Source organism: Peromyscus leucopus, chromosome 13, assembly GCF_004664715.2.
Source record: "Peromyscus leucopus breed LL Stock chromosome 13, UCI_PerLeu_2.1, whole genome shotgun sequence".
NCBI lineage: Eukaryota > Metazoa > Chordata > Mammalia > Rodentia > Cricetidae > Peromyscus > Peromyscus leucopus.
The window spans coordinates 49,039,327-49,065,288 of NC_051074.1; the positions used below are offsets into that span (position 1 = coordinate 49,039,327).

The 25,962-nt window shown below is 45.7% G+C and overlaps 3 protein-coding genes and 2 non-coding genes across 5 annotated transcripts in view; 2 read left to right on the forward strand and 3 right to left on the reverse strand.

Moving 5' to 3' along the window:
* Positions 1-18,341, forward strand: part of Gpr1 (G protein-coupled receptor 1) — a 38,635-nt gene extending 20,294 nt beyond the window's left edge. The window contains exon 2 of the mRNA XM_028891306.2: positions 17,159-18,341. Coding sequence (XP_028747139.1) covers positions 17,189-18,256 — 1,068 coding nt within the window. The 5' untranslated portion in view covers positions 17,159-17,188 and the 3' untranslated portion in view covers positions 18,257-18,341. The remainder of the gene's footprint in view (positions 1-17,158) is intronic.
* Positions 18,342-21,598: 3,257 nt separating this feature from the next.
* On the reverse strand, positions 21,599-24,516 carry Eef1b2 (eukaryotic translation elongation factor 1 beta 2). Its single transcript, XM_028891307.2, has 6 exons — positions 24,106-24,516; positions 23,473-23,595; positions 22,763-22,889; positions 22,421-22,487; positions 21,899-22,024; positions 21,599-21,797 (listed from the first exon to the last, which is right to left on the reverse strand). Exons 1-6 carry the CDS (start codon positions 24,183-24,185, stop codon positions 21,643-21,645), a joined length of 678 nt encoding a protein of 225 aa, XP_028747140.1. The 5' UTR covers positions 24,186-24,516; the 3' UTR covers positions 21,599-21,642.
* On the reverse strand, positions 22,145-22,274 carry LOC114708221. Its single transcript, XR_003736763.1, has one exon. It is a non-coding gene; the product is annotated as a small nucleolar RNA SNORA41 (small nucleolar RNA).
* LOC114708220 lies at positions 22,573-22,651 on the reverse strand. The gene has a single exon (XR_003736762.1). It is a non-coding gene; the product is annotated as a small nucleolar RNA SNORD51 (small nucleolar RNA).
* Positions 24,517-24,746: 230 nt separating the features above from the next.
* Ndufs1 (NADH:ubiquinone oxidoreductase core subunit S1) overlaps positions 24,747-25,962 on the forward strand; it is a 33,775-nt gene continuing 32,559 nt past the window's right edge. Inside the window, exon 1 of the mRNA XM_028891305.2 lies at positions 24,747-24,863. The gene's annotated coding sequence lies outside the window, so the exon portion shown is untranslated. The remainder of the gene's footprint in view (positions 24,864-25,962) is intronic.

Consider the following 25,962-nt stretch of genomic DNA (forward strand, 5'->3'; position numbering starts at 1 on the left):
GGTTTCATGAGGCTGGTCAAGCTGTTACCTTACCCTGACAATAGGGGTCCTCTCTCTGGATGTTTAAGTTTAACCTTAATATCAGAGAAACTCTGGGAGAAGAAGGAGGTCATGAAGAGTTGTTTTCCATCTGGGGGCTTGGGATCCAGATTGGTATATTTGACAAGGTCCTTTGTGAAGTGGCCTAGGAATTGAATTGGGTTTTCATGTTTGTCTTGGATGACCTCTTAGATTTTTTTCATAATTTACTGCTGTAAGGGTGGCCTTGTGAAGACCAGCCAGGAGGCAAGTTGCAAACTGATCCCTAGCAAGGATGCCCGCTGGGGTACTGTAATTGGATTCACGGTCCTGATTGGGGACCGCCTCATCCCGACTGGGTGGGCAGCCTGTCGCTGAGAAGTGAGAAAGAGAAACTGCGGAGGCTGGCTGGAGAGGAAGAGAAGGGACTATGGGTTGAGGCCAATGTTAGTGAGATTGAAAATAATGGAAGAATCATCTGGTTTGGGCCTCAGAGCTAGGAGGAGTTGTTTTTCCTTGGTTGGCTTACGTCATATGGTCACTTTTATCAAGATGGGAGCGAGGTCACATGGCAAAGTCCATCCTTTCCAACTCTAGCCAAGATGGCTGTCAGTCACATGGCTGCCTCCATTCTAGTAGGGGGACAGCGGCTGAGGTGGCAGCAAGCTGCATGTCTCCATTAAGATTACCTATGTGTAGATTTTAACTATCAACCCCCTTGCTACAAATTTGACAGGAGTTTAATCATACCCAATATGTTTGCAAATCTTGGGGTACAGAAAGTTTACACAATAGAAATAAGATTTATACCATGGCAAAAGTTTTAGAGAGTTAAACCAAAACCAAAGGAGTATGAGATGAGTACAGTAGTCCCTGCTGGGAATGGTCTGTCCCTTTATTTTGTTTTGCTCTCTTCTCTCTGTCACACAGCAGGTGGCTGGCCTGATATGGGACAGAGATTTTGGAAGAAACATTTAAACAAGCATGCTTGGGTCTAGAGAAGGAGGAGCCATACCCTAACTCTAGAGCTAGGTTTTAACTCAAGTGGGACAGCATAAAACAACAGTCTGATGCCACTCATCCCTAAAAGACACCCGAGTCCCTGTAAAACTGACTCCAGTAAGCTGAGAACAAAGAAGGCTGAGAGACAGGAAAGTTTTGAGTCTTGGCTACAGACAAAGGATGCTGCAGGAGGGAGCTGAGAGATGCGCCAGCCAGTGAAGAGTGTGTGCAGGGTGTGTGTGTGCACAGTGTGTGCAGGGTGTGTGTGTGCACAGTGTGTGCAGGGTGTGTGTGCACAGTGTGTGCAGGGTGTGTGTGTGTGCACAGTGTGTGCAGGGTGTGTGTGTGTGTGCACAGTGTGTGCAGGGTGTGTGTGTGTGCACAGTGTGTGCAGGGTGTGTGTGTGCAGTGTGTGCAGGGTGTGTGTGTGCAGGGTGTATGCACAGTGCAACTGGCCTACTTCTGTGTTTTCTCCCCCTCCTGCTAAGTCTCACTCCTGGCTCTGATTTTGCAGCAAACATCCAGATCCATCTATAGTAACTTAAGAGACAGGATATTTACACTGTGGTGTGTGGGAGAGACCAGAAAAAACAAACAGAGCTTGGAGCGGAGAAAAAAGAAACAGGGAATAGGGAATCCCTTTCCATTTTTCCCATCACTCACAATATTTGTAAAGGTCCCAAATAATATTAGGATCTAAGATGCCATTAGGTTGCCCTTTAGATTGATTTTCTAAGGGGTTTTTGAAACCAAATTTCATTGCAAAAGCGAATAAACTGAGGGCCTTACAGGTTGGGTGTCCGGTGGAGAGACTGGAGGTTTTTCTAAGAGGTGGAATGAGAGGCTATGGAAGACACATTCCCACGGAGGAGAGAAAAGCAAAATGTCAATGCAGCATGTAGTGAGCGTCCTCAGGATTCAGGGAGGAACAAATAAGGACCAGGCCATTCAGTGGGTCACCACAACACTCAAAGGGCTTAGCTTGGCTAAACCAGAAGAAAGACTCGGGGCTTTTGTAGAGAGGCATGAAGGCGAGAACAAAAAAGGCGAGAAAAAAAAAAAAACGAGCTCTGGGAGGAGGGTCATTCACAGGAAAGAGCTGGAGAATGGAGTCACAAAAGCCACGCGGGCCTAGAGGAGCGGCGGGATTACAGGTAGCCCTGAAGGGAAGGCTTTCCCAGCAAAAGTGTTACAGCTCTGTTTCCCAGCAGCGGGTTACAGCTCCACTCTGGGAAAAGTTTCCCTAATGCAAGTGTATCAACTCGGCTACCGCAGAGCCGGGTTTCCCCAGGGAAAGGAAAGAAAGTTACAGTTCTGCTCGACTCTGCTCCAGGATGGGCAGCTCTGAAGGGAAGACCGGACAAGCGGGCAGGAAGAGGCGCAATAGCCTGGTTGGGCCTAAGGAAACTGCAGGATCGCAGCTCCAAGCGTGGGGCGATGGGGTCAGGTGAAGAAGGGTCAACCATATCCTTAAAGACCCTAGCTGGGGGTACCTCCACCTCCAAGGGTACCAGAGAGGTGCTGGACACTCAAGGGTCACTTCCCCGGCCTCTGGGAAATGTTTACACTGACCAAAGGACAAACATAGCTAATGGCTACTACTGAGCCATCTGTGAGCCAGGTGAATCTGTTGCAGGTGGACTGGACATGAGGGATGTGGCCCCAGGGCAGTTTAGGCCCAGAGGGGGAAAGCAGGCACTAGGCGAGCCTACCTTAGGTTTTGCACCAAATGGAAGCATTACAGCTCGAAGGTGTCCTGGCAGTCGGGAGCCAAGGAATACCTCCCACGAGATTTATTGGGAGGGGAAAAAAAAACAAAAAACCTGCCTCTGCTCAGGTGAAAAACAGCAAAGCAATGAACAGGATACAGGGCTTTTATAGCGTTTCTTGGGGAGGGAGATGGAACTTTTCAGGGTAAAGCTTCCCAGGATGGAGATTGGTGGGATTTCAAGTTCAGAGATGGGGCTTTTTACTCTGTAGGGTGGGGGGGCAGGGTCCAGCAGTTAGGTCAGTTAGAGTACTCTGTGGGTGGAGCCCAGAAGTTGGAGGTCCTTGGGGGAGGGGTCTGGAGGAGCTTAGACATGGCCGAGAAGGGAGCAGGGTGGGATTCTGCCAGGCCGAGTGCCTTCAAACCTCAGTGATTCTTCTAAGTGGGCCAGGTTGGGGTCCTAACACCCACATCTGCCAGACATGAGAGAGGGGTAAGTCCTCGTCCCGCGCTCATCTCTGAGATCCTGGCCGGCAAATTAAAGCATCCTCCTCCAGGACTGTGTGCAAGCTCGAGGAGCATTCTACCAACTGAGCTCTATCACTGGCCCTCCCTTCTCGGATAAAAAAAAGAGAAAGAAAATGTATATGGGCTGTACGCCTAAGTGCGTGCTCATCTTCTGCAAACCGTACCATGAAGAACTGGCTGTAAGCGGAGATTCTGTTTCTTCCAAAGTTCCACAGCTGTTTTGGGCACTGTCATGTTTATAACACTCTCTCACAGATGTTACATTTTATGAAACGTGACTCATTCGGGTGGTACTGCATATCTTCAACTGGGAAGAAATCCCAGCGGGTGAAATGGTTACACAAGTCAGCTTCACTCACAACCTGAAATATTTGAACAAAATATTTTTTGGAGGAAAAAAAAAAGGCGACTTGATTTTTCTATGCTTCAACAAAGCAGAAAGACCAATGGTTTCCTTTTTTCTTTTTTTTTTTTTAACTTATTACTTTTTAGCGTGTACACCCATTGATTATGTGACATGATACTTGTGTGGAGCTCGGAGGACAACTTGCTGTGGTCACTTGCCTCCTTCCACCATTGAGGTCCCAGGGATCCGTCTTCTTGGCATGACCCTTTACATACTGAGCCATCTTGCTGGCCTGATTTCAGATTTTTTTGTTATAGTTGAGATAAGGGTTTGAGGGTATTTTTATTTAGCAAGATCTTGTTTGACCCGCATGAATCTGTTGTTTTGTATCTTGGGTCTATCCTTAGTTATACTTCTGCAATTAAAAATTTTTTTTTGCAGAACAGTGGTTACTCATGCCTCTAATCCCAGCACTCTGGGAGGCAGAGGCAGAGGGCAAATCGCTGAGTTCAAGACCAGCCTGGTCTACAGAGTGAGTTCCAGGACAGCCAGAGAAGGCTACCAAGAGCAATCCTGTCTCAAAAAATAAAAACAAAAAACAAAAAATTTAGTTGGAGACATTTTTTCAGAGTTGTTTTTTTTTTTTTACATGTTCATTATCAGTGATTCAGTATGAAAGCAAGTTGAACAAATAAAGAAAGGAAAACAAAAAAACCAAGTACTAATGTTTTTTAGCAAATAAGAATTTACTCCTGACAAAATGACTAAGTAGAACTCAATTTTAGGAGATAATGACGCCATCAGCATAATTTCATTAAAATAAAAAGCAAATACTAATTAGGCACACTTAAAAGTATGCACATCATTTTACCATTAGTGGGTAAAACTTTTCAAATTCCAGAAACTTTCCCTGTTTTAAAAGACAAGTCCAAAACTTCATAATAACATTAAACTACAAAATTTGGTTCAGAAAAACAGGGAATTGTTATTCAAATTTTGGCATTAAGAGTGTTTTAATCTGTTAAAAAATGCAGTGAGTGTATTGAGACAGGTGGGGGAAGAAGAAGTTGACAACTGATGGGTTCAGCATGTTGAGAATACTGTTATGCAAAGGCAAAAAAAAAAAAAAAAAAAACCGGCAAGAGAAAGAATGTACTGTAAATCAGAGCCTTCCTGGATCTGGATGTGGTATTCTAATCCCAGCACTAGGGAGGCTTAACTGGGGAGAGAGTTGGAGGCCAGTCTGGGCTGTACGGAGGTCCCCTCCGCAAACAAACAACCATACAAGATTCTTCCTGCAGGATAGACAGACCTGCAGCCCTTACGTTATTTATCACACAAACTAGGTCTTTTTGAAGATTCCTTGTTTATGGAAACTTCTGTAAAATAGAATTACTAACGCCTCCGTGATTCATCTTTTACTAAAACAGTATCAGAAGAGCCGATGTCCTGTTCTCAAAGCTCATCCATCATTTTGCTTCTCGGCTAGCTCGGGAAGAAGGCCCACGAGCAGAGTCATAAACGTTTAGAATTTAAAGTGCTAGGGAAATAACGCAGTTGGCAGCCTGAGGTTGGAGCCTCAGTGATTTGGATGCCAATTTTGGCCATGGCAACTTACCAGCTCTGTGTCTCTTGGAAATGGTTTAATATTTTTAGTCTTTACTTTCCTATTCTGTAAACAGAGGGGAAAGGCTCATAATCGATATTTCTTATCACAGATCCTCGCCTTGAAAAAAGAAATAGTCAGAGTCCCTCTAGTGCATACATTAGTGCCTTGTAGAATGGGCCAGTTCAGTAGCACGGACCTGTCTTAACTTTTGGAGAGTGCCGCCAATGTAGTGCCTTCTTTTTGGTTTGTTGGTTAGTAGGCTCTTAACAGTTTCAATTGTGAACAGACTTCTTGCCCCTAAAAACCCAAATTATTTCTAGTTTTCTGATTTAAAAAAAAAAGTTGTATTGTTTATTGATTCATGCAGGCAGGTAGGGGTGTATGTGTGTGTATGTGTGTGTGTGTGTGTGTGTGTGTGTGTGTGTACACTCATGCTGTAGCTTACTTACAGAAGTTAGTTCTCCTACCATGTGGGTCCTGGGGATTGAACTCGGGTTGTCAGATATGATGGCAAAGGCCTTTTACTTACTGAGCTATCTCTCACCATCCTCCAAGATTATTTAAAACCCTTTTGAAGTCCGTCAGTGGTGGCACAGGCCTTTAATCCTAGCACTTTGAGAGCCAGAGCAAGTGGATCTCTGTGAGTTCGAAGCCAGCCTGGTCTACAGAATGAGTTCTAGGACAGCCAGGGCTACACAGAGAAACTCTGTCTCGAAAACAAGCAGCAAGCCAACAATCAAAAATAATAATAAAATAAAAACTTTTGAAAAAATATTTGTGTGAGTATGAGAGAAAAAGAGAGACAGAGCTAGTGCATGTGTTTGGGGGAACTATTCACTCATGCATGAGTGTAGAGGTCCCAGGGCAACTTGGAAGGGTCAGTATTTTCCTTCTTACCGTGTGGGTACCAGGGATCAAATTCAGATTGCCAGCATCGGCAGCAAGCACCTTTACCCACTGAGCCATCCTGCCGGCTCTATACTAAGAATTTTGTTCTAATTTCAAGACCAGAGTAATTTAAAAGAAACATCTGTTTCCTCCTCTTCAAGCTTTGGAAAATCACCAACAAATTCCTTGATCTTCCCTCCTGCTTCAGCCATTCCAATAGTGTCACTGTTTCAGCACACTCTCAGTCCTTCCTTTTGCCCTGCTTCAGTTTCCCAAAGTCTGGAGATTCCAACTAAGTTCTCTTACTACAGATTGGCCATGACAGGAATGCCCCTGCTGGGTATGGTGCCAACCGTTGGAAAGCTAAGACAAGAGGATTGTGGGGAGTTTTAGACCAGTCTGGGCTACATAATGATTACTGAGACTATATAGCACCGTGATTCTCAACCTTCCTATGCTTCGACCCTTTAATACAGTTCTTTATGTTGTGGTGTATTGTTTGAACCTTAGATGGTCTTTTAATAAACAACAACAAAAAAAAAAAAACAGAGCCAGATATCAGGGCGAAAGCTGAAAGATCAGAGTAGCCGAGCCGCCATCTAGTCCTTACCTCTACGAAATTCTCAGTCTAAAGAGAGTGAGTTCATGTTTCTTCATGCCTTATATACCTTTCTTTGCCCAGACACCACTTCCTGGGATTAAAGGTATGTGTGCTTCCCAGTACTGGGATTAAAGGTGTGTGCCACCACTGCCTGGCTGTTTCCAGTGTGGCCTTGAACTCAGAGAGACCCAGAATCTCTGCCTGTGAGTAATAGAATTAAGGGTGTGGGCCACCACTGCCTGGCTGTTTCCAGTGTGGCCTTGAACTCACAGAGATCCAGAATCTCTGCCTGTCAGTAATAGGATTAAGGGTGTGGGCCACCACTGTTATTTATTAAGTGGGTGCTGTTTACCATGCCATAGAAGCCACACCACGAAACCCACTATAAGAGTTTATTAAGGGAAGGGAATAGAAGGGGTGTGTATAGGCTTATGGAATGACCATGCAGGAAGAGAGGAGAGGAAATATGTGTAACCTACTTTTATAGGTTCCCCCTACACACACACACACATATGGGCTTACATAGTTACACCATGCATGCATAGATAATATGATCACAAAGTGCACGGATTACTTAGGACGGAAGACCCTGGGATGACTGAGCCTGGCTACTGGACAACGCATGCGTGGTCATGTAGCTGGGGGAGTGGCTAGGAATTCTAACAACCACTGCCTGACCTCTATGTCTAATCTAGTGACTGGCTCTGTCCTCGGATCCTCAGGCAAGTTTATTAGGGTGCACAATATATCACCACAGTGGTGATCCCCAACTATAAAATTATTTTTTGTTGCTACTTGGTAGTTGTAATTTTGCTACTGTTATGAATCGTAATGTAAATCTCTGCTATGCAGGAGATCTGATGTACAACCCCCGTGAAAGGGTCCTTCAAACCCCCTCCCCCCAAGGTGGGGGGTCACAACCCACAGTTTTGTTTTTTCCACAGCTGAGGACCAAATCCAGTGCAAGTGCTCTACCACTGAACTAAATTCCCACCCCCAAGCCCTGTCTTTAAAAAAGGAATCCCAGGGGCTAGCTTTCCTTTCATTACCACGGAATATTAAATATTTATTAAAAACGTTGAGTGACGGTGCGTCTCCACACCACCACAGGATGATGATGAATGACAGACAGGTTTCTTCAGCTGGTGCTTTATCCTGTACGCCCTACTATTTAGTAGGAGAAAAAAAAAGGCAAATCTGTCCAGATGTAATCTTGTGTGAATAAGAGGAAGAGTCCAAATTGCTGCCCTTTCTCTTCCCCCGGCGGCGGCGGCGTTTGCTGCTGTGTGGAGCAGAATTACCATCGCTACGGAAACAGGCTTTCTTTGCACAGGCTTCATCAAGTTCTCTTAAACCACCCTGCATGATGAACGGTATTGTTCTGTTAAGTGACTTCAGTCTCAATCCATCCCGCAGATTCTCTCACTATTGTTCCTTCTCCTGGAAGAGAACAGCCTCCCTCATCTTCCCTTAAGACAGGAAATGTCTTGATGTCAATTAAAATACGAATATAGGGGCTGCCAATTCCGTTTCCACCCGAAATCTGGCATTTCCCCTGGACTGCTATAGATATCACTGACAGTGTGTGACTGATGATCAAAACATGCCAAGTAATGGTGAAATAAAAAGCGGGTCTATGGTAGCACACACAGACACACTCCCATTGTGTGCCCCCGGCTTCCTGGGAGAAGACTGTCTTGATCTCTGCAGATCTGAAGTCACGGTTTAAGACTCTAAAGCAAGACAAATTAGTTCTGTTTAGCATGCTTTTTTTAAGTTTTATTTTTCTTTTTTCCTCCTTCTCCACCACCACCTTCTTTGGGTTGGGACCAAACCCAGGGCCTTGTACACTCCATTCATACACATAAAACAAATAAATCTAAAAAAAAATTTTTTTAAAGGAAGAAGATACTATCTAGTGGTCTATTTCCATACCATTCTTTGTGAAATTTGAGGCTAACATTTTGAGGCTAGACACAGAAATCTCCAACTCAAATGTAAGAAAGGTAACACCTGTGAACTCCATACCAAATCAATATTGTCTTTTTTCTTTCTTTTTTAATTTTTTTTTTGGGGGGGGGGGGAGACAGGGCTTCTCTGTGTAGCCCTGGCTATCCTGGAACTCACTATGTAGACCAGGCTAGCCTGGAGATCCACCTGCCTCTGCCTCTCTACTGCTGGGATTAAAGGCGTGTTGACACACTGCTTGGCCCAAGTCAATGTTTTCAAACCATGAAACCAGAAAAAAATGCTGTGAGTTCAAGACCCACCTGGACCTCAAAGCAAGTTCCAGGCCAGCCACGGCTTGTGTCTCTGCCTTCTTCCTGCCCCATGAAGAAAGTAAAACGCAGAGAAAAATATGGAACGTGTAAAACATTTTTAGATCAAATAAATTCCCACTGTAGCTGGGTGCGGTGGTACATCTTTAATTCCAGCACTGAGAAGGCAGAGGCAGGTGGATGGATTTCTTTGAGGAAGAGGCTAGCCTGGTCTACATAAGGTGTTCTAAGCCAGGCACAGCTATGTAGTGAGACCCTGTCTAAAAAAACAATCACCAACAAAAGAAACCCCCATACTTCATACCTTTCTCTATCTCGTACTGCTTTGTTCTAATCATGTAAGGACCAGTATTTGCAATTACTGAGCATGCTTTGAGTCAGGCGCTGAGCTAACCACCTGCTGAGGATTTCGTCACATGATCAACACAACTTTCATCGGAGGCCGTGTTACTTTATTTCTGTGTTTGCACATACACACGTGTGGGGAGGGTGACTGTTGCCCATAAAGGCCAGCAGGGGCATGTTGGGGTCCCTTAGAGGTGGAGTTGTAGGCATTTGAGAACAACGGCCTGGTGTGGGTGCTGGAACTGGAACACAGGTCCTCTGGTTACTGCAGTAAGTAACCCACTCAGCCATCTCCTCTAGCTCCAGCATAGCAACTTTATGCTTCAGGATAAGAAGGGTAAGAAAACAGGCTTCAAAGGAGCAGGCGGTTGTCTAACGTCTCACACGGGCAGGAAGAAGTGGAACTGGGGTTCGAAAGTGAGTAGTCAGTCCCGGGGCCTATTCTATTGCCTGGTGTTCAACGTACACCTGTGCGCCGATTATTTTAACGCTTGCAAAGAAGCTAAGCCTGAGAAACCCTCGCAAACCCAGCCCTGCACAGAGCCGTAAGACCGTGCCAGGGAGGGGGGACTAATTTCTGGGTGGGGCCATGAAACAACTGGTCCATAAGTAGGTGGTGACATTCCTGAATATGCGCTGCCCTTCGCTCTCCCAAGTTGTCCAAGTAAGGCATGCATGGGAGACAGGCAGCGCGATCAGTTTGCAAGTCCTTTTATGAGCAGAACTTGATCTGGGCGCAAGGGGCCAGAGAGCCTTTCCTTGCCACATGATTTAGTTTGGTTGTTTTTTTTGTTTGTTTGTTTGTTCGTTTGTTGTTTTATTTTAAAGGTAAAAGACAACCTTTGTCTTTCTTTCTTTCTTTTTCTTCTCTCCCAACCTCACAGCCTTGAAAGCCGAATAACACGTTTAAGTGTCTCAGATTAGCTGGCACTTGTGTCCAAGATAGATTTTTCAGGGCCAGCTCAGTATGGATGTGATGGTGAAGGGTATACTCAGCTCACCAAAGCTTTCTCATTCTACTCACTCACTGAATTAACAAGCGCGTCTCCCTCATCTCCATTCTAGCCCTCGCTGGGTCCCCTTCCACTCTCAGATTTCAAGTGTGGGAACTGTCTCCCTATTTTCATTCAAATATTTTTTTTTTTCCTAACTCATCTCCCAAACTGCTACCAGATGATTTTGACAAAAACAAAGATTTGGTATGCCACTCTCCGCTAAAAACATTTTCATTTGCCTCTCCCAACTGGCAGTGGAATAAAAATCCAAACCGGTGAGCGTGGACGTGCAAAGACCTTCCTCAGGACACTCCCTTGTGTTTTGTGTTTCCATCCAGACCAAAACAAGTCCGCTCCTTGTGAGGCAGCAGAGATTTTCATTTATCTTACGTGCATGGCATTAAGCACTAAATAACATGGTGACCTCAAAGAAAGCAAGACACTTCTCTACTAAAGGAAAGGAATAGTTGGGAAGGTACAATCTGGTCATTTCTGGTCTGCTACTTACTGACTAACAGGTTGCCAATATAATACCCAACTTCCATCTTCCATTCCTTTTTTTTTTAATCTTCCTCTCTCTTGCCGCTCTCCTTCCCTCCCTTCCTCTTTCCCTTCCTTTCTTCCTTTGGCAAGATCTAACAATGTACTAACCCTACCAAGCCTGGAACTTGCTATGTATCTAGGCTTGCCCAGAACTCTCAGTGATCCCCCTCTGCCTCTGGAGTGTCAGGATTATAGTGTACACAACCTTCAGCTTCAGGGTAAGATCCTGTTGCCTGCCAGAGGCCCTAGATTCTATCCTAAGCCCTGGTAACAACAACAAAAAAAAGTCCTTTGCTCCCCTTGGGTCAATAAACAGGGTATTTCATAAAGCTTTGCTGTGCCTTGATACCTTCCAAGGGACTGTTCATCCAAAGGGCGGCAGAATGCTCGGCTGGTGCCAAACATCTTGAGTACATTCTGGGGTGTGGTATATAGCCCGTGTCTGATGATTAGTGGAGAACATTGAGCAATGATCTAAGTCATCCCCCACCCCGCCCCGTGCATACACATGGAGGCTCACAAGCACTATCCTGCACATATACACATGCCCACTTTCCCAAAAATCGTTCTTCAACTAAGAAGAAATTCGTGGAAAACAGTCTTGCTCTCTGAGTGTGGTGGCTCATGCCAGTAATTCCAGACTCAGCGGGTAGAGGAGGAGGATCAGGAATTCAGGAGTTTGAGGCCAGCCATGATTATCTCAACAACAATGCAAGTTTGTTTTCCATTAACTAGGTATGGCTCCTGGGTCATGGATCTGTGGCTTCAAAGTTTCTCTCTCGTTAATAGATTCTTTCTTATCTTTTTTCTTTTCTTTTCTTTTCTTTTTCTTTTTCTTTCTTTCTTTTTTTTTTTTTTTTTTTTTTTTGATGTTGTTTGTTTGTTTTTCTCTGTGTAGCAATCCTGGCTGTCCTGGAGCTAGCTTTGTGGACCAGGTTGGCCTCGAACTCACAGAGATCCGCCTGCCTCTGCCTCCCAAGTAAGCCACCACAGCCCAGCAATAGATTATTTCTTATTTCTTTTTCCATTTGTTCCTGTTATCCAATCATAGGCAAAATACACGTTCTTTCAATGGCCCATGGTTTTAATTGCCTTAAAAAAAAAAAAAAAGACAGAATCTCATTATGTCACCTAGGTGGTTGAGCTAACACAAGGTCTCGTGTAGTCCAGGCTCTCCTCAAACTCCAGAAGTCCTGGTCCTCCGGCCTCCACTTCCTGAGCGCCGAGATGGTGGCAATTAAAAACAGTGTTTCCCTCTGTTAGCCACACTTTTGTCTAATACGCCACATTTAAAAGCTTAATGACACGCATTCTTACCAGATGTCCCTCTCCCCCAAAGTCATCTGCTTTGTAGAGTATTTGTCACCAATACTTTTTTTTCTGACAAAAGTCTTAGAGTCAAACTGATTTACTCAGAAAGGGGGTGCCAAGCTTCGCCGTCTATTAAATCCTGAGTAGATCAGAAGCCAGCTTGCTTAATTCTGTAAATTCCTGTCGACTCCAGAACTGGACAGATGCTTAAGTGCGTGAATAAATGTAACCCAGGAATGTGATAGCCTGGGCCCCCCCCCCCCCCCAGCAACTGAATCCCTGAATATGCTCCTTCGCATTCTCAGGAAACCAGACCGTGGACGTCAAGGACAGTTTCTTCAGCTTGGCTCTGCCCCAAGCATTTTCCACACGTTTGGAACAGATTCCGGTGGCTCTAACCATGTCTGCACTGCAGCTTGGCAGTTATTTTAGTGGCCACTCAAATGTTTTATGATTATAAATATCTTTATTAGCCTTTATTGCAGTCAAAATTATTTACTGACCCTCCAGCAGCACAAATGGTTTTAGACTAAAACAGTAGCTATTTCCTACTTTCAGGCAGGTCTAAAAGCCTCATTCTGGCATTATTATGCTCTTCCAAAATGAGACAACCTACATCTCAGAGCAAAATCACTGTGAGCGACGCTCTGCCTGCTTAATAAATGACAACATTTCCTTTAAATTCGAGTTTGAAGACCTAACATCTACCTAGTAGCCATCATCCTTTCTTGTTTCTGCCCAACGGAACTCCTTCCAATGCCAAGATCACCTCTGAGACTCAGCCGTACCTCCAATCACCTCTCAAAAATACATGCATGCATGTGGGTTTATATTTGTCTTAATATAGCTCTACTTAGACTAAGGGGAAATTTTCTTTTACTCACCAAAAATGAGTAGATAAATGTAACACAGTATGATGGACTATACAACAGAAATTTTCTTGTTTTGTTTCTGGACATGGAATCTTGCTAAGTTGCCCAGGCTACCTTTGAACTCACTTTGAACTGCCTCTGCCTCCTGAGTGCTGGGGTTAAAGGTGTGTGCCACCACTGACTAGCTAGCGCATCCCCCTTTAAGGTTTATTTATTTGCTTATTTATTTATTTATTTATTTATTTATTTATTTATTTATTTATTCCCTTTAAGATTCTTAAGAAATTTTGTGAGGCTGAGCTGGATAGATGCTCACTGCTTAAGAGCACTTTGGCTCTTGTAGAAAACCTGGGTTCTGTTCCCAGCACCCACATGCATCTGTAACTCCCGGTCTCAGGATATCCAACACCCTCTTCTGACCTCCAGGGGCATCAGGCACACACATGGTACATACATGTACATGCAGGTAAAACACCCACATACATAAAATGCAATAAATACATCTTTAAAAAATGTTTAAAAAATCATGTATATGCTGGGCAAGGTAGCACATGCCTTTAATCCCAGCACTCAGGAGGCAGAGGCAGGAGGATCTTTTTGAGTTCAAGGCAGACTGGTCTATAGAGTGAGTTCTAAGTCAGCCAGGACTACACAGTGAGATCTTGTCTCAAAATAAAATAAATATATATGACATGAAAGTGGACTTGGAACTGTCTAGGATGTTGGTTCTAATATCAGCAAAGGATGGCAGTGCCCTGCAGTAACAGGGCAGATGAACTTGCCAGGGAGAACAGGTAAGCAGGCAACAGCAAAGTTTTCCTTCTTCCGCCATATCATCTCTTTCTGGCTGGCCTGCTACTGGAAGGTGCCACCCACATTTAGGTGGGTCCTTCCCACTTCATATAATCTATTAAGAAAATGACAGGTGGTGGCACACACCTGTAATCCCAGCACTTAGGAGGCAGAGGCAGGCAGATTTCTGTGAGTTCAAGGACAATCTGGGTCTACAAAGCAAGTTCCAGGTCAGCCAAGGCTATACAAAGAGACCTTGTCTCAAAAACAAAACAAAACAAAAACAAAAAAACAAAAAACCAGGCAGAGTGGTGCACACCTTTAATCCCATCACCTTATGAGTTTGAGGCCAGCCTGGTCTACATAATGAGTTCTAGGATAGCTAGAAATACATAGTGAGACCCTGTCTGGAAAAAAGAAAAAAAGAAAGTCCCTCCCAGTAGTGGCCAGCCCCTGGCTTTTAGTTGATTCCAGATTCAGTCAGGTTGGCAACCATGATTCACCATCACAACCCTCGTCCACTTGACGTTTAATCAGATTGCCTTATGCCACACTTAACTTCCAAACGCAAACCATAGCAAGGTCATAATTCCACCTAATATGCTGTAATCTACACACACAACCGAAATCACAGGTTGGCCTTTGGCTCTAGCCAGGATCGTTAATAATAATCCTCTAATTCACTTCCTTGTTTCTACCAGTCAGCTTTTGCCATCGTAGAAACAGAGATTTTTCTGTAATACGAATCAGGAAACTTTGCTCAAAATCCTTCAGCAATGGGGCTGCAGAGATGGCTCAGCAGTTAAGAACAGTGGCTTCCCTTCCAGAGGACCAGGGTTCGATTCCTAGCACCCCACATGGAAGCTCACAGCTGTATGTAAATCCAGTCCCAGGGGATCCAATGCTCCCTTTTGCCCTCTGCAGGCCCCTTACATGGTGCACATGCAGGCAAAATATCCATACATAAGATTTTTTTTTTAATTAAAAATAATCCACCCGGGCAGTGGTGGCGCACGCCTTTAATCCCAGCACTCGGGAGGCAGAGGCAGGCGGATCTCTGTGAGTTCGAGGCCAGCCTGGACTACCAAATGAGTTCCAGGAAAAGGCGCAAAGCTACACAGAGAAACCCTGTCTCGAAAAACCAAAAAAAAAAAAAATTAAAATTAAAAAAAAAAAAAAAAGTTTCTATTTTTTTTTTTTAACCTGGGAGCTGAGGACCGAACCCAGGCCTTGCACTTGCTAGGCAAGCATTCTACCACTGAGCTAAAGCCCCAAACCCTCTATTTTTATTTATATGTTTATTGTGGGTGGCATACAACACGGCATGTATGTGGAAGTCAGAGGACAACTTTCAGAAATCGGTTCTCTTTTCTCCTTTGCAGGGATTGAACTCAGGTCTTCAGGCTTGGCACCAAACACTTTCACCTACTGATCCATTTTTTTTTTTTTTAAAAATGTATTTATTTCTGTATATGAGTGCTCTATTTGCATGTGTGCCCTCGTGACAGAAGAGGGCATCAGTCCCCATTGTAAGTGGTGGCGAGCCACCGTGTGGGTGCTGGGAATTGAACTCTGGACCTCCAGAAGAGCAGCCAGTGCTCTAAACTGCTGAGTCATCTCTCCATCCTCACCAATCCATCCTTTAAAAAATTTAAAAAATATATATATTTTGTGTATTGTTTTGCTTGCATGTATGTCTTGAGTACATGCATGCAATGCCGTCAGAGGCCAGAAGAGGGCAGCAGATACCCGAGGCTGGAGTTAGACAAGGTTGTGAGCCACCATAGATAGGAACTGGGATCTTCTGGAAGAGCAGCCAGGGCTCTTAACCAATGAGCCCTCTCTCCATCTTCCCACTGATGCATCTTGCCCAGTTTTTTTCATCACAGCCTTTAAAGTTTTAAATTACCCCTCTCTCTCTCTCTCTCCCTCCCTCCCTCCACCCATCATCCGTCCATCCTGTGCTTGTGTGAGAGAGCATGTACCACGGAACACTGGTGGATCAAAGGACCACTTTTAGAAGACATTCTCTCTTTCCACCAGGGGGTCCTGAGGTTCAAACTCAGGTCCTCAGGCTTGGCAGCAAGCACCTTAGCCTGCCGAGCCCTCTTGCCAGCCCACTTCAGCTTGTTCTTTTTATGTTTTGTTTTTGTTTGTTTTGACAGTCTTTCTCTATGTAGCCCTGGCTGTCCCGGAACTTTCTGTGTAGACCAGGCTGGCCTTGAACTCACAGAGAGCCGCCTGCCTCTGCCTCTCAAGTGCTGGGATTAAAGGCGTGCGCCACCACTGCCTGGCTAATTTTCTTTTTTTTTGTCATAATTATAGGGAAAAAAATCCAATTCAAAGCAAAGGAATTTCAATGAAATAAAAATTTAATTGCATTATATAAGAAATTGATGTGAAAATTATATGACCATAATGAAGTTTACTCCAAATGATACCTTTCATTTGGGGTGGTGGCTTATTCCTAATCTCCTACCATTTGGAAGGCTGAGGCAGGAGCATTGCTGTGAGGTCTAAGCCAGCCTAGACTGTACAGTGAAATGCAAGCCATCTACAAGGCCTACAGAGCGCTAGAGTGCTAGCCTATCTCACAAAGCAGAACAAAGAAAAAAAAAAAGAAAAAGAAAACAAAAACAAAACACCCAAAGCCAAAATACAACAGAAGATACCTTCTAGCTAAAAAGCCATCTATATTGATATAACTGATCGATAGCACTTGCATCATATTTAGGGTTGGGGTCTTAACTTGCTGGTAGAGTGTCTGCTTGGCATGCTCAAGGCCCCTAATTTAATTGCTAACACCACTTAGAAATAAAATTCTGGGCCTAAAATGTTTGGTCAAAATCTTCAGTGCTTATTAGTGTCACGGAACAGAAAGTTCCAGAAAGCCGTTGTTCTCCGGCTAGAGCTTTACACGTCAGGGCTACAATTATTAACCTGGAACGTAGCACTGTGTAAGTAGCAATCTGGTTTCCTTCGCATCGGATGTAAAATAATGCATGCTGGGAGCCCAATAACTGCTTGCTGAATGTCAAGATTCTTGTAATGCACTGTAAGTATTAAGGACGGAGGACTTGACCTGTCGAGTGGGTCATTTTAAACTTAACAATTACTGAATCACAAATGAGCTCTCTAAAGCTCTGGGAGCAGAATCAGTGAAACTGGGGATATTGCCATCTTTGGTAGAAACACAAGCCTTCTGAAAAAATAAACCACGTCTTAGTCATAAAATGAAGTACTTTCGGGTTTATGTTCTTTATTCACCAAACTTAATTCTCCTTTAAGCTTTTTTTTTTCCTTTAAAATTTGCTTTTGCAGGTTTTCCTACTCTCCACCTACAAGGCCACCATGGAAATCTCAAAGGAAGCATTATATGAAGAATTTGAGAACTATTCCTATACGGTAGAATATTACTCCCAGGAGTCTGATTCAGAGGAGACGCTGCACCTGGGAATCATTCACTGGATCTCCCTGCTGTTACATGTCCTAGCATTTGTTCTGGGAATTCCAGGAAACGCCATTGTCATTTGGTTCATGGGATTCAAGTGGAAGAAGACAGTCACTACTCTCTGGTTCCTCAATCTGGCCATTGCAGATTTCGTTTTTGTGCTCTTCCTGCCTCTCTATGTCTCCTACATGGCCTTGAATTTCCACTGGCCCTTTGGCCTGTGGCTTTGCAAGGCTAACTCCTTCATTGCCCAGCTGAACATGTTTTCTAGTGTTTTCTTCTTGACAGTGATCAGCCTGGATCACTATTTCCGCTTGATCCATCCTGTCTTGTCTCATCGGCACCGAACCCTGAAGAACTCACTGGGCGTTGTTATATTTGTCTGGCTTTCGGCTTCTCTGCTTGGAGGGCCTGTCCTGTACTTCCGGGACACTGTGGAGGTCAATAACCACATTATTTGTTATAACAATTTCCAGGAGCATGACCCTGCCCTCACCTTGGTAAGACACCATGTTCTGACCTGGGTCAAGTTCCTTTTTGGCTACCTCTTCCCTCTGCTGACAATGAGCTTGTGCTACTTGTGTCTCATCTTCAAGGCAAAGAAGCAAAACATTCCCATGTCCAGTAAGCATTTTTGGACAATCCTCTCTGTGGTCATTGCCTTCATGGTCTGCTGGACTCCTTATCACCTGTTTAGCATTTGGGAACTCAGCGTCTACCACAACAGCTCTTTCCATCACATCCTGCAGAGCGGGGTCCCTCTCTCTACTGGCTTGGCATTCCTCAATAGCTGCTTGAACCCCATCCTTTACGTTCTAATTAGCAAGAAGTTCCAAGCTCACTTCCGGGCCTCTGTTGCTGAGGTACTCAAGCATTCTCTGTGGGAAGTCAGCTGTCCTGGCACAGTGAGCGAACAGCTCAGGAGCGCTGAAACCAAGAGCTTGTCTCCCCCAGAAACAGCCCACTGAGTCCTGTGTTCCCGGAAATCAGCATGGTGTCTTCACGGGATCCCCGTGACAAATCCTGTCAGATGAAGCTTCATTCTGATCTAAACTGACCATATTTCTGTTGTTTTCGTTCAGTGTATTGGCCTTATACTTTTGTGTGGGCATAAAATGTAGGATTTCTTCCCCCCAATTTAAATGATGCATCTTTCTGGCTGCCCTCTGGTGGCGATTGTGATACTGACAAGCTAAAACTTTTCTCCCTCTGCCTGTGTCTATATATGTGCATCAGATTAAGTAAATCATTTTTTGTAACGCATACCACATTACATTAATCATCTTGAAAAAGTATCAGGCTCACTTTTGTTTGCTTTTGGGTCATTTTGTGCGTGCATGCGTGTTCATGTGCGTGCAGGTACACATGTATGAACTGTGATAAGCAAACCTTGAGATTGTTGCTCCTCAGGAGCCTCCCACCTAATTTTTTTGAGACAGAGTCTTTCACTTGCCTAGAGCTCACCAAGCAGGCTAAGATGGGGAGCCTGCAAGTCCCAGAGATCTCCCTATCTCCTCCATCTCCCCAACACTGAGATTGCATGCATGCATGCATGCCACCATGCCAGGCTTTTTCTATTGTGTGCTGAACTCAGGTCTTCCTTGAATGCATTTTACCAGCTTGGCATCTCCCCAGTTCCCTGATCACCTTTGCAGTTACCAAAGGGGAAATTACCAAAAGACTTTGGCATAGAGTTTCACTATGTAGCCTAGACTGGCCTCAAGCTCCAATAAACAAATTAAATATACATAAATTTTAACAGCATAATATACAAATATTCAACTTTTTAATAATTTATGAATTAAACTGCTAGTCATATTGGTTTAAAACTTCAATTCCTGTTAACTGTTTATTTAATAAGTTGCCCCAAAATCTAATTGCTTAAAACAACAATCTATTGTTCATATAGTTCAGTTCTGAGGTTCTGGAATACAAGTAAGATAGGTTGATTTGGCTCTGCTTCCTTTGTCTGGGGCCTCAGGTGGATAATGATGCAAAGGGCCTCGCTTGGACTAGTTGGGACTAGTTAACCGTCCTCCCTCTCACACCCGTCCAGACCCTGTTCAGGGTGGCCACTTGTCAGTTCCAAAAGCTGCAAGTGGCGTGTGCTCCCCCACTGAACCACATCCTCAGGCCTATTAAAGGTTCTGTCCCTCACACAGCACTGTTCCCCTCACACAATCGGTCAAAGCAAGACTAGGCTAGCTCACCAACGGAGGGAAGGGACAGGCCTCTTGATGAAACGTGGCTACAATTTTGTGTTCTTTAGACCATCACAGTTATGGGAAATTGTGGCTGTGTACAAGTGTGTAGATTACTATAAACAATAGAAACACATTCCCGGGTGATAGAGAGACTGGCTGGAACTCAGGACCACTTCAAAGAGCATACATCGCTGGCATAGTGCTATCTTTTGTTCTTTTGTTTACGTGGACGCCAGTAGAAGCTGAATAAAATGTACCTTTACGTCAGTGTTCTCCACAATTCTCAAGCACTATGGATCCCCAGAATAGCAAGTGCTGCCCTCTGCCGGCTTTCACGGTTCTGACATTGCTGGCTCTCATGGTCTTGACACTGCCCTCTGCTGGTCCTTACGATCCTAACAACCATGAAAAAAATTCCCCACTATTTCTGGCTGCCTGTCTATTTAAGTGCGTTTTCCTCAGGGCCAATTTTAATAAACAAATCTTTACAATGTGAAGCTTTCCTCACTCGACTAAGAGCAAAAGTACTGTCCGGTTGAGTGAAATAACCCTGGATTACTTAGTTTTCTGGATCCCCATCTACAAAATAGGGGAAGCTTTTAGACACAACATCCAAACAAAAAACTATAGTTAACTGCATCTGGTATTTAACATGACGTCCCAACAGCTGTGTACATCCAGGGTGGTGCAATCCACGGCAGTAGCTGTTAGCATACTGCCCGCCCCAGCCAGCACTTAACCAACTTAGGGATCCACCCAAGAACCTCAAGTGTGGGAGGCCTGGGTACCAGTTCCCTACACAACGCCCTCTAGGACATAATGCTAACACCAGATTATACTTTTATTTTTTTTAAAAGATTTATTTATTTATTATATATACAGCATGTATGACTGCAGGCCAGAAGAGGGCATCAGATCTTGTTACAGATGGTTGTGAGCCACCATGCGGTTACTGGGAATTGAACTCAGGACCTCTGGAAGAGCAGTCAGTGCTCTTAAGCTGAGCTATCTCTCCAGCCCCTATACTTTTTTTGTGTAGCCCTGGCTTTCCTGGATCTCACTCTGTAGACCAGGCTGGCCTCAAACTGAGATCCACCTGCCTCTGGGATTACAGAAATGCACCACCACCACACAGATTACACTTCTAAAAGATTCAACCTCTATATTTCAAATTCTGTAAATGGCAATTTACTTACCTCCTCTGGTATAGTGGCATCTAAACCTTTTTGGGGGTGGAGGGTTACAGAGATTGCTCAACAATTAGGAGTACCTGGGCATCAACACCTACACAGTAGCTAATATCCACCGAGAACTCCAGTTCTAGGGGAGCCAACACCCTCTTCTGAACTCCTCAGGCCCCAGGCACTCATGTGGTGCACATACATATCACTGATGAAGAAAACGGTTTTGTTTGTATATGGGTGGTGTCCATGTGAAGGTCAGAGGACCATTTCCCAAAGTTGGCAATCCTCACCTAGGCTCTAGGGACTGAAACAAGGTGGTAAATGTTAGAAGCGGGCACCCTTAGTGCCGAATCATCTTACTGGCCCAAGATTCAATTTTTCTTTTCTTTTTAAAAGCTTTATTATGTATAGTGTTCTACCAGCATGTACACCTGCAGGCCAGAAGAGGGCAGCAGATCTCATTACAGATGGTTGTGAGCTAGTGCTCTTAACCTCTGAGCCATCTCTCCAGCCCTCAATTTAGTTTCAAAAAACTAATCTGGAAGATGTCTGGTCACAATAGACCATATCCATGAGTATGATGTAATGTTGACAGCCACAGAATTGTATCACCAATGGCTACAAAATTATACTAAAATTGCTAAACGTTTAATAACACTACATCCGTTTTTTTTGTTTAATGCTGTGTGTGGTCATGTAATACACGAAACACACATGCTGTTAAAAGACAACTTCTGGGAGTCAGTACTCTCTCCTTCCACCACATGGGTTAAACTCAGATGGCCATCAAGCTTGGCCCAAGTGACTTGCCTGCTGAGATACCTTTCCAGCCCCCAAGTTTCATTACGTATGAATTACACAGCCACTGAATCCTTTCCCTCAAAATGAAGACATATACCATTGTAGAATCAAGAGCCAAGGGTTATTTTCAAGCTTTTATTCAAGTGCACTGACTTGAGGATGATTTTAGATTTTGTTAAAAGCAGCCACATCCATGGACTGCACGTAGTCCTCAAAAGCAGTGATCTGCTCCTCCAGCATATCTGTGCCAACTTTATCATCTTCAACTACACACTGTATTTGAAGTTTTTTGATGCCATAACCCACGGGGACCAATTTGGCTAAAAAACATCAAGAGAAAAATTTGTTAGGAGACCATCAATGTCGTAAAAATTGAAAATGTACATAAACCCCAACTTCAAACCATGCTCATTGCACTTACAAGAGCCCCACACCAAGCCATCTGCTTGGATGCTTCTGACACACTCCTCCAATTTAGCCATGTCTGTCTCATCGTCCCAAGGCTTCACATCTAACAAGATGGAAGACTTGGCAACAACCGCAGGCTCTACAAAAGATTAAGACACGCATTACACTCAAACACTCAACTGAACACCTTGCCCTCGGCCAAATCTCAATGTGTCTCCAAGCAGACCATCTTCTTGCCGAAAAACACACAGAATGTACCTTGTGTGTGTCACGCACATTCCTCTTTCTGTTTGGCTAAGAAAGAGGCATTAATGGTGCACAGTTTCTTTCCCACAGAGGAATGCTACAGCTGCAACCATAGGAACAGCTGTAGACCAGTAGCTGTGGACGTCTATGAGGCAAGCTGGGTGATGAAGACTATTGATCCAGTCAACGAAATTGGAAAATACACAACCCAAAGTCACTTTGGGGGAGCTTTGGAGAAGACCGCTCTCATCATTATTTAACGATGAAGGTAAGCTGTAAAGCTACCTACTTTTGGCTTTCTTTGATTCATACTGTGCAAGGCGCTCTTCTCGGAGCCTCTTTGCTTCTTCGCTTTCCTGTACAGGACAAAAAAAAAAAAAAAATTCACAGAATTGGTTACCTTCTGTATAAATGTAGTGACAGGGTCATTACAAAAATGACCGGGTTTATCAGAAAAAAGCAAATCCATCAGGAGCTCAGCCGAAAGATGGTGATTTGGTTTCATTCATCATGTACCCAGTGCTAATTTTCCAAGGCAGATGACCAAGCAAGGGCAGTGACTACAGCATCCACACTCGGGCTTGAAGCCACACCGCCTCACCAACATGCTCACAGAAACAGCCGGCCATACCTCCTCATCATCAGACCCGAAGAGGTCAATGTCGTCATCATCCTTAGCATCCGCAGCTCCGCTTCCTGTGGTGTCTTCCACACTGGCAGGGCCGTACTTGCCCAAGGATTTCTTCACTCCTGGCAGGCTTTAAAAAAAAAGTCTATCACGATTAGGTCGGTGTCACATCCTTTTCTGGACAAAGCACAAAATCCTTCTTTCCCAGTAACAATCCCTCCTGTTTTGGTTGTTTACTCTTTAGCATAATCCCAGGTAAAAATTTTATGTGTGTCCAACTCTTCAGGCAGCAAACGTTAGTACCACGGGGGACATCACACGCAGTACTCACTATGGTTTAACTCTTTCAGAATGAACGTCTCTGCGAGATTTCATTAAGTATGCTCACTTCCATTCTTAGTTAACTGGTGTCCACTTCCCCAAACTCTCCACCCTTGCTGGTAGTTTCAGAAGAATGGCCAGGGGCTCAATGAATGAGCCACCCTCTCACCCCAGCGACGGCCCCCCCAGGTCGGAGGTGTGAAGTAAAGCTGAACTGCTGTTGTCCATGTTCTACCTGTTCCATGAGAAAGTGGGGGACTTCAGTCTCTCGGCCTTTTAAGGTCACAAGAAATTCAGTGTACACTAGCCCAACAAAGCTAAAGTAACCTTTAACCTGGGTCCCACTTTGCCATGTGCAAATCCAGGTAGCAAAGACATTTTTTCTTTTTTACCTGGCTTTCTCTTTCTCGTAAGACTTGATGTGATTATACCAGCGCAGGGCATGGCACAGGTCGGCGGGAGGTGGCCCAGAGACGGCTTCAAACACTGCCACATCGGCTTGGGACGGCACATACCTGCCGGCGACAAAAAAAAAAAAAAACAAGTGCACACACCTTTAAAAGACAAGGCACACAACACCAGCTAGTCTGTGACAACCCCTGCATCCCTCAAACTAACACGTGGGGGGGGGGAGGCGGCTAGCATGGGGCTACCAAGTTGCTTTAAACTAAGTGCACCGACCATCTGTTTCGAATCTGTGCTAGCCGAGGCTCTCTGCCACGTAGGAGAGATCTCACAGGCTACCACCCTCCAATCAGCCTAGCCCCGGGGTTGAAATGTATGAACTCCCCAAAGACGCGGAAGAAGTTCGATCGCAGCCCCCACGGACGCCCCGCACACTTCAATTACCCCGCCTGCCGCCCCTCCCGGGAGCTCCGGCTCCGGCGGCATCCGAGCCCCGTGAGAGCCGGGCTCGTCTCCCCCCTCGTCCCAGGCGCCCCCCGCTGCCCGCCCGCCGATCGTCCCAGGCGCCCGCCGAGCCGGCCCGCCCGCCCGGGCCACGTGGCCCCGGCCTCCCGGCTCACCCCTCGATGTAGCTCTTGTCCGCCAGGTAATCGTTGAGCACCTGGAGGCCGGCGGGGGTTTTCAGGTCTCCGAAACCCATGGCGTCGGCTGGAGCACGGACCCCGGTAGCAGCGGAGGGAAAAAAAAGAGCGCCAGAGGACCGCGGCGGCCGGCGCTGAGGGGGGCAGAAAAAAGGGCCCAGGCCGGCCGGAAAAGTCCTTATATAGAGACGGAGGCGTTTCCCTCCGCTGCACCGGCTAGGGGTTAAAGGTCAGAGGACGTCCCCGGTCTCCTTCCTCCGCGTCCGCCCGGGACTCGCGAGTTACACGGCCCGCAGGCGGTCCGCGGGCCTTCCGGGGCGCTCGGCGAGAAGCTGATAAAAGAGGCATTTTAAAACGCCTGCCTCCAGGGGTTCCGGAACCCCGGGAGACGCCCCGCGAAGAGCCGGAGTGGAACGAAAACGCTCGGCCTCAAGGCCCCGTCTACTTCCGGCGGAACTGCGGCTGCCCTTCGTCCCCCCCCCCCCTCCGCTTCTTCCTCTCGGCTCGCGCTCAGCCTGACGGAAATTGCCGAACGGGGCCCCAAAGAGGAGGGGCGGGGGTGGTGGTGGTGGAGAATTGTCGTACCTTGGGTTTTTCGTCCCTCCTGGCTTTCCGTCCTCCGGGTCCCGCTGACGTTCTTCGCCGAGGCCGCCATATTGACTTAGCGGCCCGGTCTGGCGGGGTCGGAAAGGACCCGGACGAGTCCGCGGAGCAGCCTGGTGGGCGCCGGAGCGAAGGTGAGGGCGGGTTTAGGTGCGGGAGGCTGAGGTGCCTCCCGCAGGGTTTTATTTCTTGGCAGGAGGCTTGCGCCCGTGAGGTCAGACGAGTCATCCTCCGCTTGTCCTTGACTGGGTACCGCCTCCCGCCCCGCCGCCGCCGCCGCGGGGACCGGGGAGTACCGGCAGGGGAGGCTTGACTTAGGCTTCTTGGTTTCTGGCCTGATGGAGCTGAAGGGAGAGAGATCAGAAGACCTTTGGGAGCTCGGGCTTCTTTCCCTCTGCAGGATCACATTAGGCATCCTTGTTTGGTTGCTGCTGCTGTCTTGCAGCTGTCCGCAGTACTGTTTGTTTTGTCTAGTTCATTGATCACGTTGGGAAAACTGACAAAAAAAAAACTTTTTAAAAAAAGTTAGCTGGGGCTGGTTAGCTAAGCAGTTAGAGAGAACCTTGGCGGAGAGGATCCGAGTTCGGGTCTCACTTGTCCAGGTCAGGAGACTCACAACTGCCTGTCACTGTGCTCCAGGGGATTCGCCACCTTCTTCTGGACTGTGAGCAACCTGCACTCACATGGCCCCCGTACAGACATACACATGCACACATACAGAAAAAAGTCTGCTCGGAGCCCTGCTGCAAATCAGGAAGCTGCAATGTCTTCAGGTTCTTGGAAGTCAGTGTTTGTAAGATCCCACTGAATTGTAAACGTTAGGTTTCTTTTTTTCCTGGGAATGTTTTCTTTTCTTCTTTTTTTTTTCCTCACTGAATTTTGCATCCTTAAGTGGAGTGTTCTAAGCCAGAGCATCAGCAACTTTTAGAAAGTTGTTTTACAGTTATCACAGCCAAGATATTAGAGATGTGCCAGGTGTGGTGGTCTAGAATCCCAGCGATGGGGAGGCTGAGACAGGAGGATTGAACAGAGCACTTTTTGCGTGCTGGGTTAAGAACTCTATTAACTGAGCTACATCCCAGGCTTGAGGAGTTATTTTTGTTCCTATTTGATAGCTGTATGTCTGAAACACATATCAGGGCTGGCGGGATAGCTTAGTTGGTAATGATGCTTGCTGCCAAGTCTGACAGCCTGAGTTTGATCCCCAGAACCCCGTGATGGAAGGCGGGAACT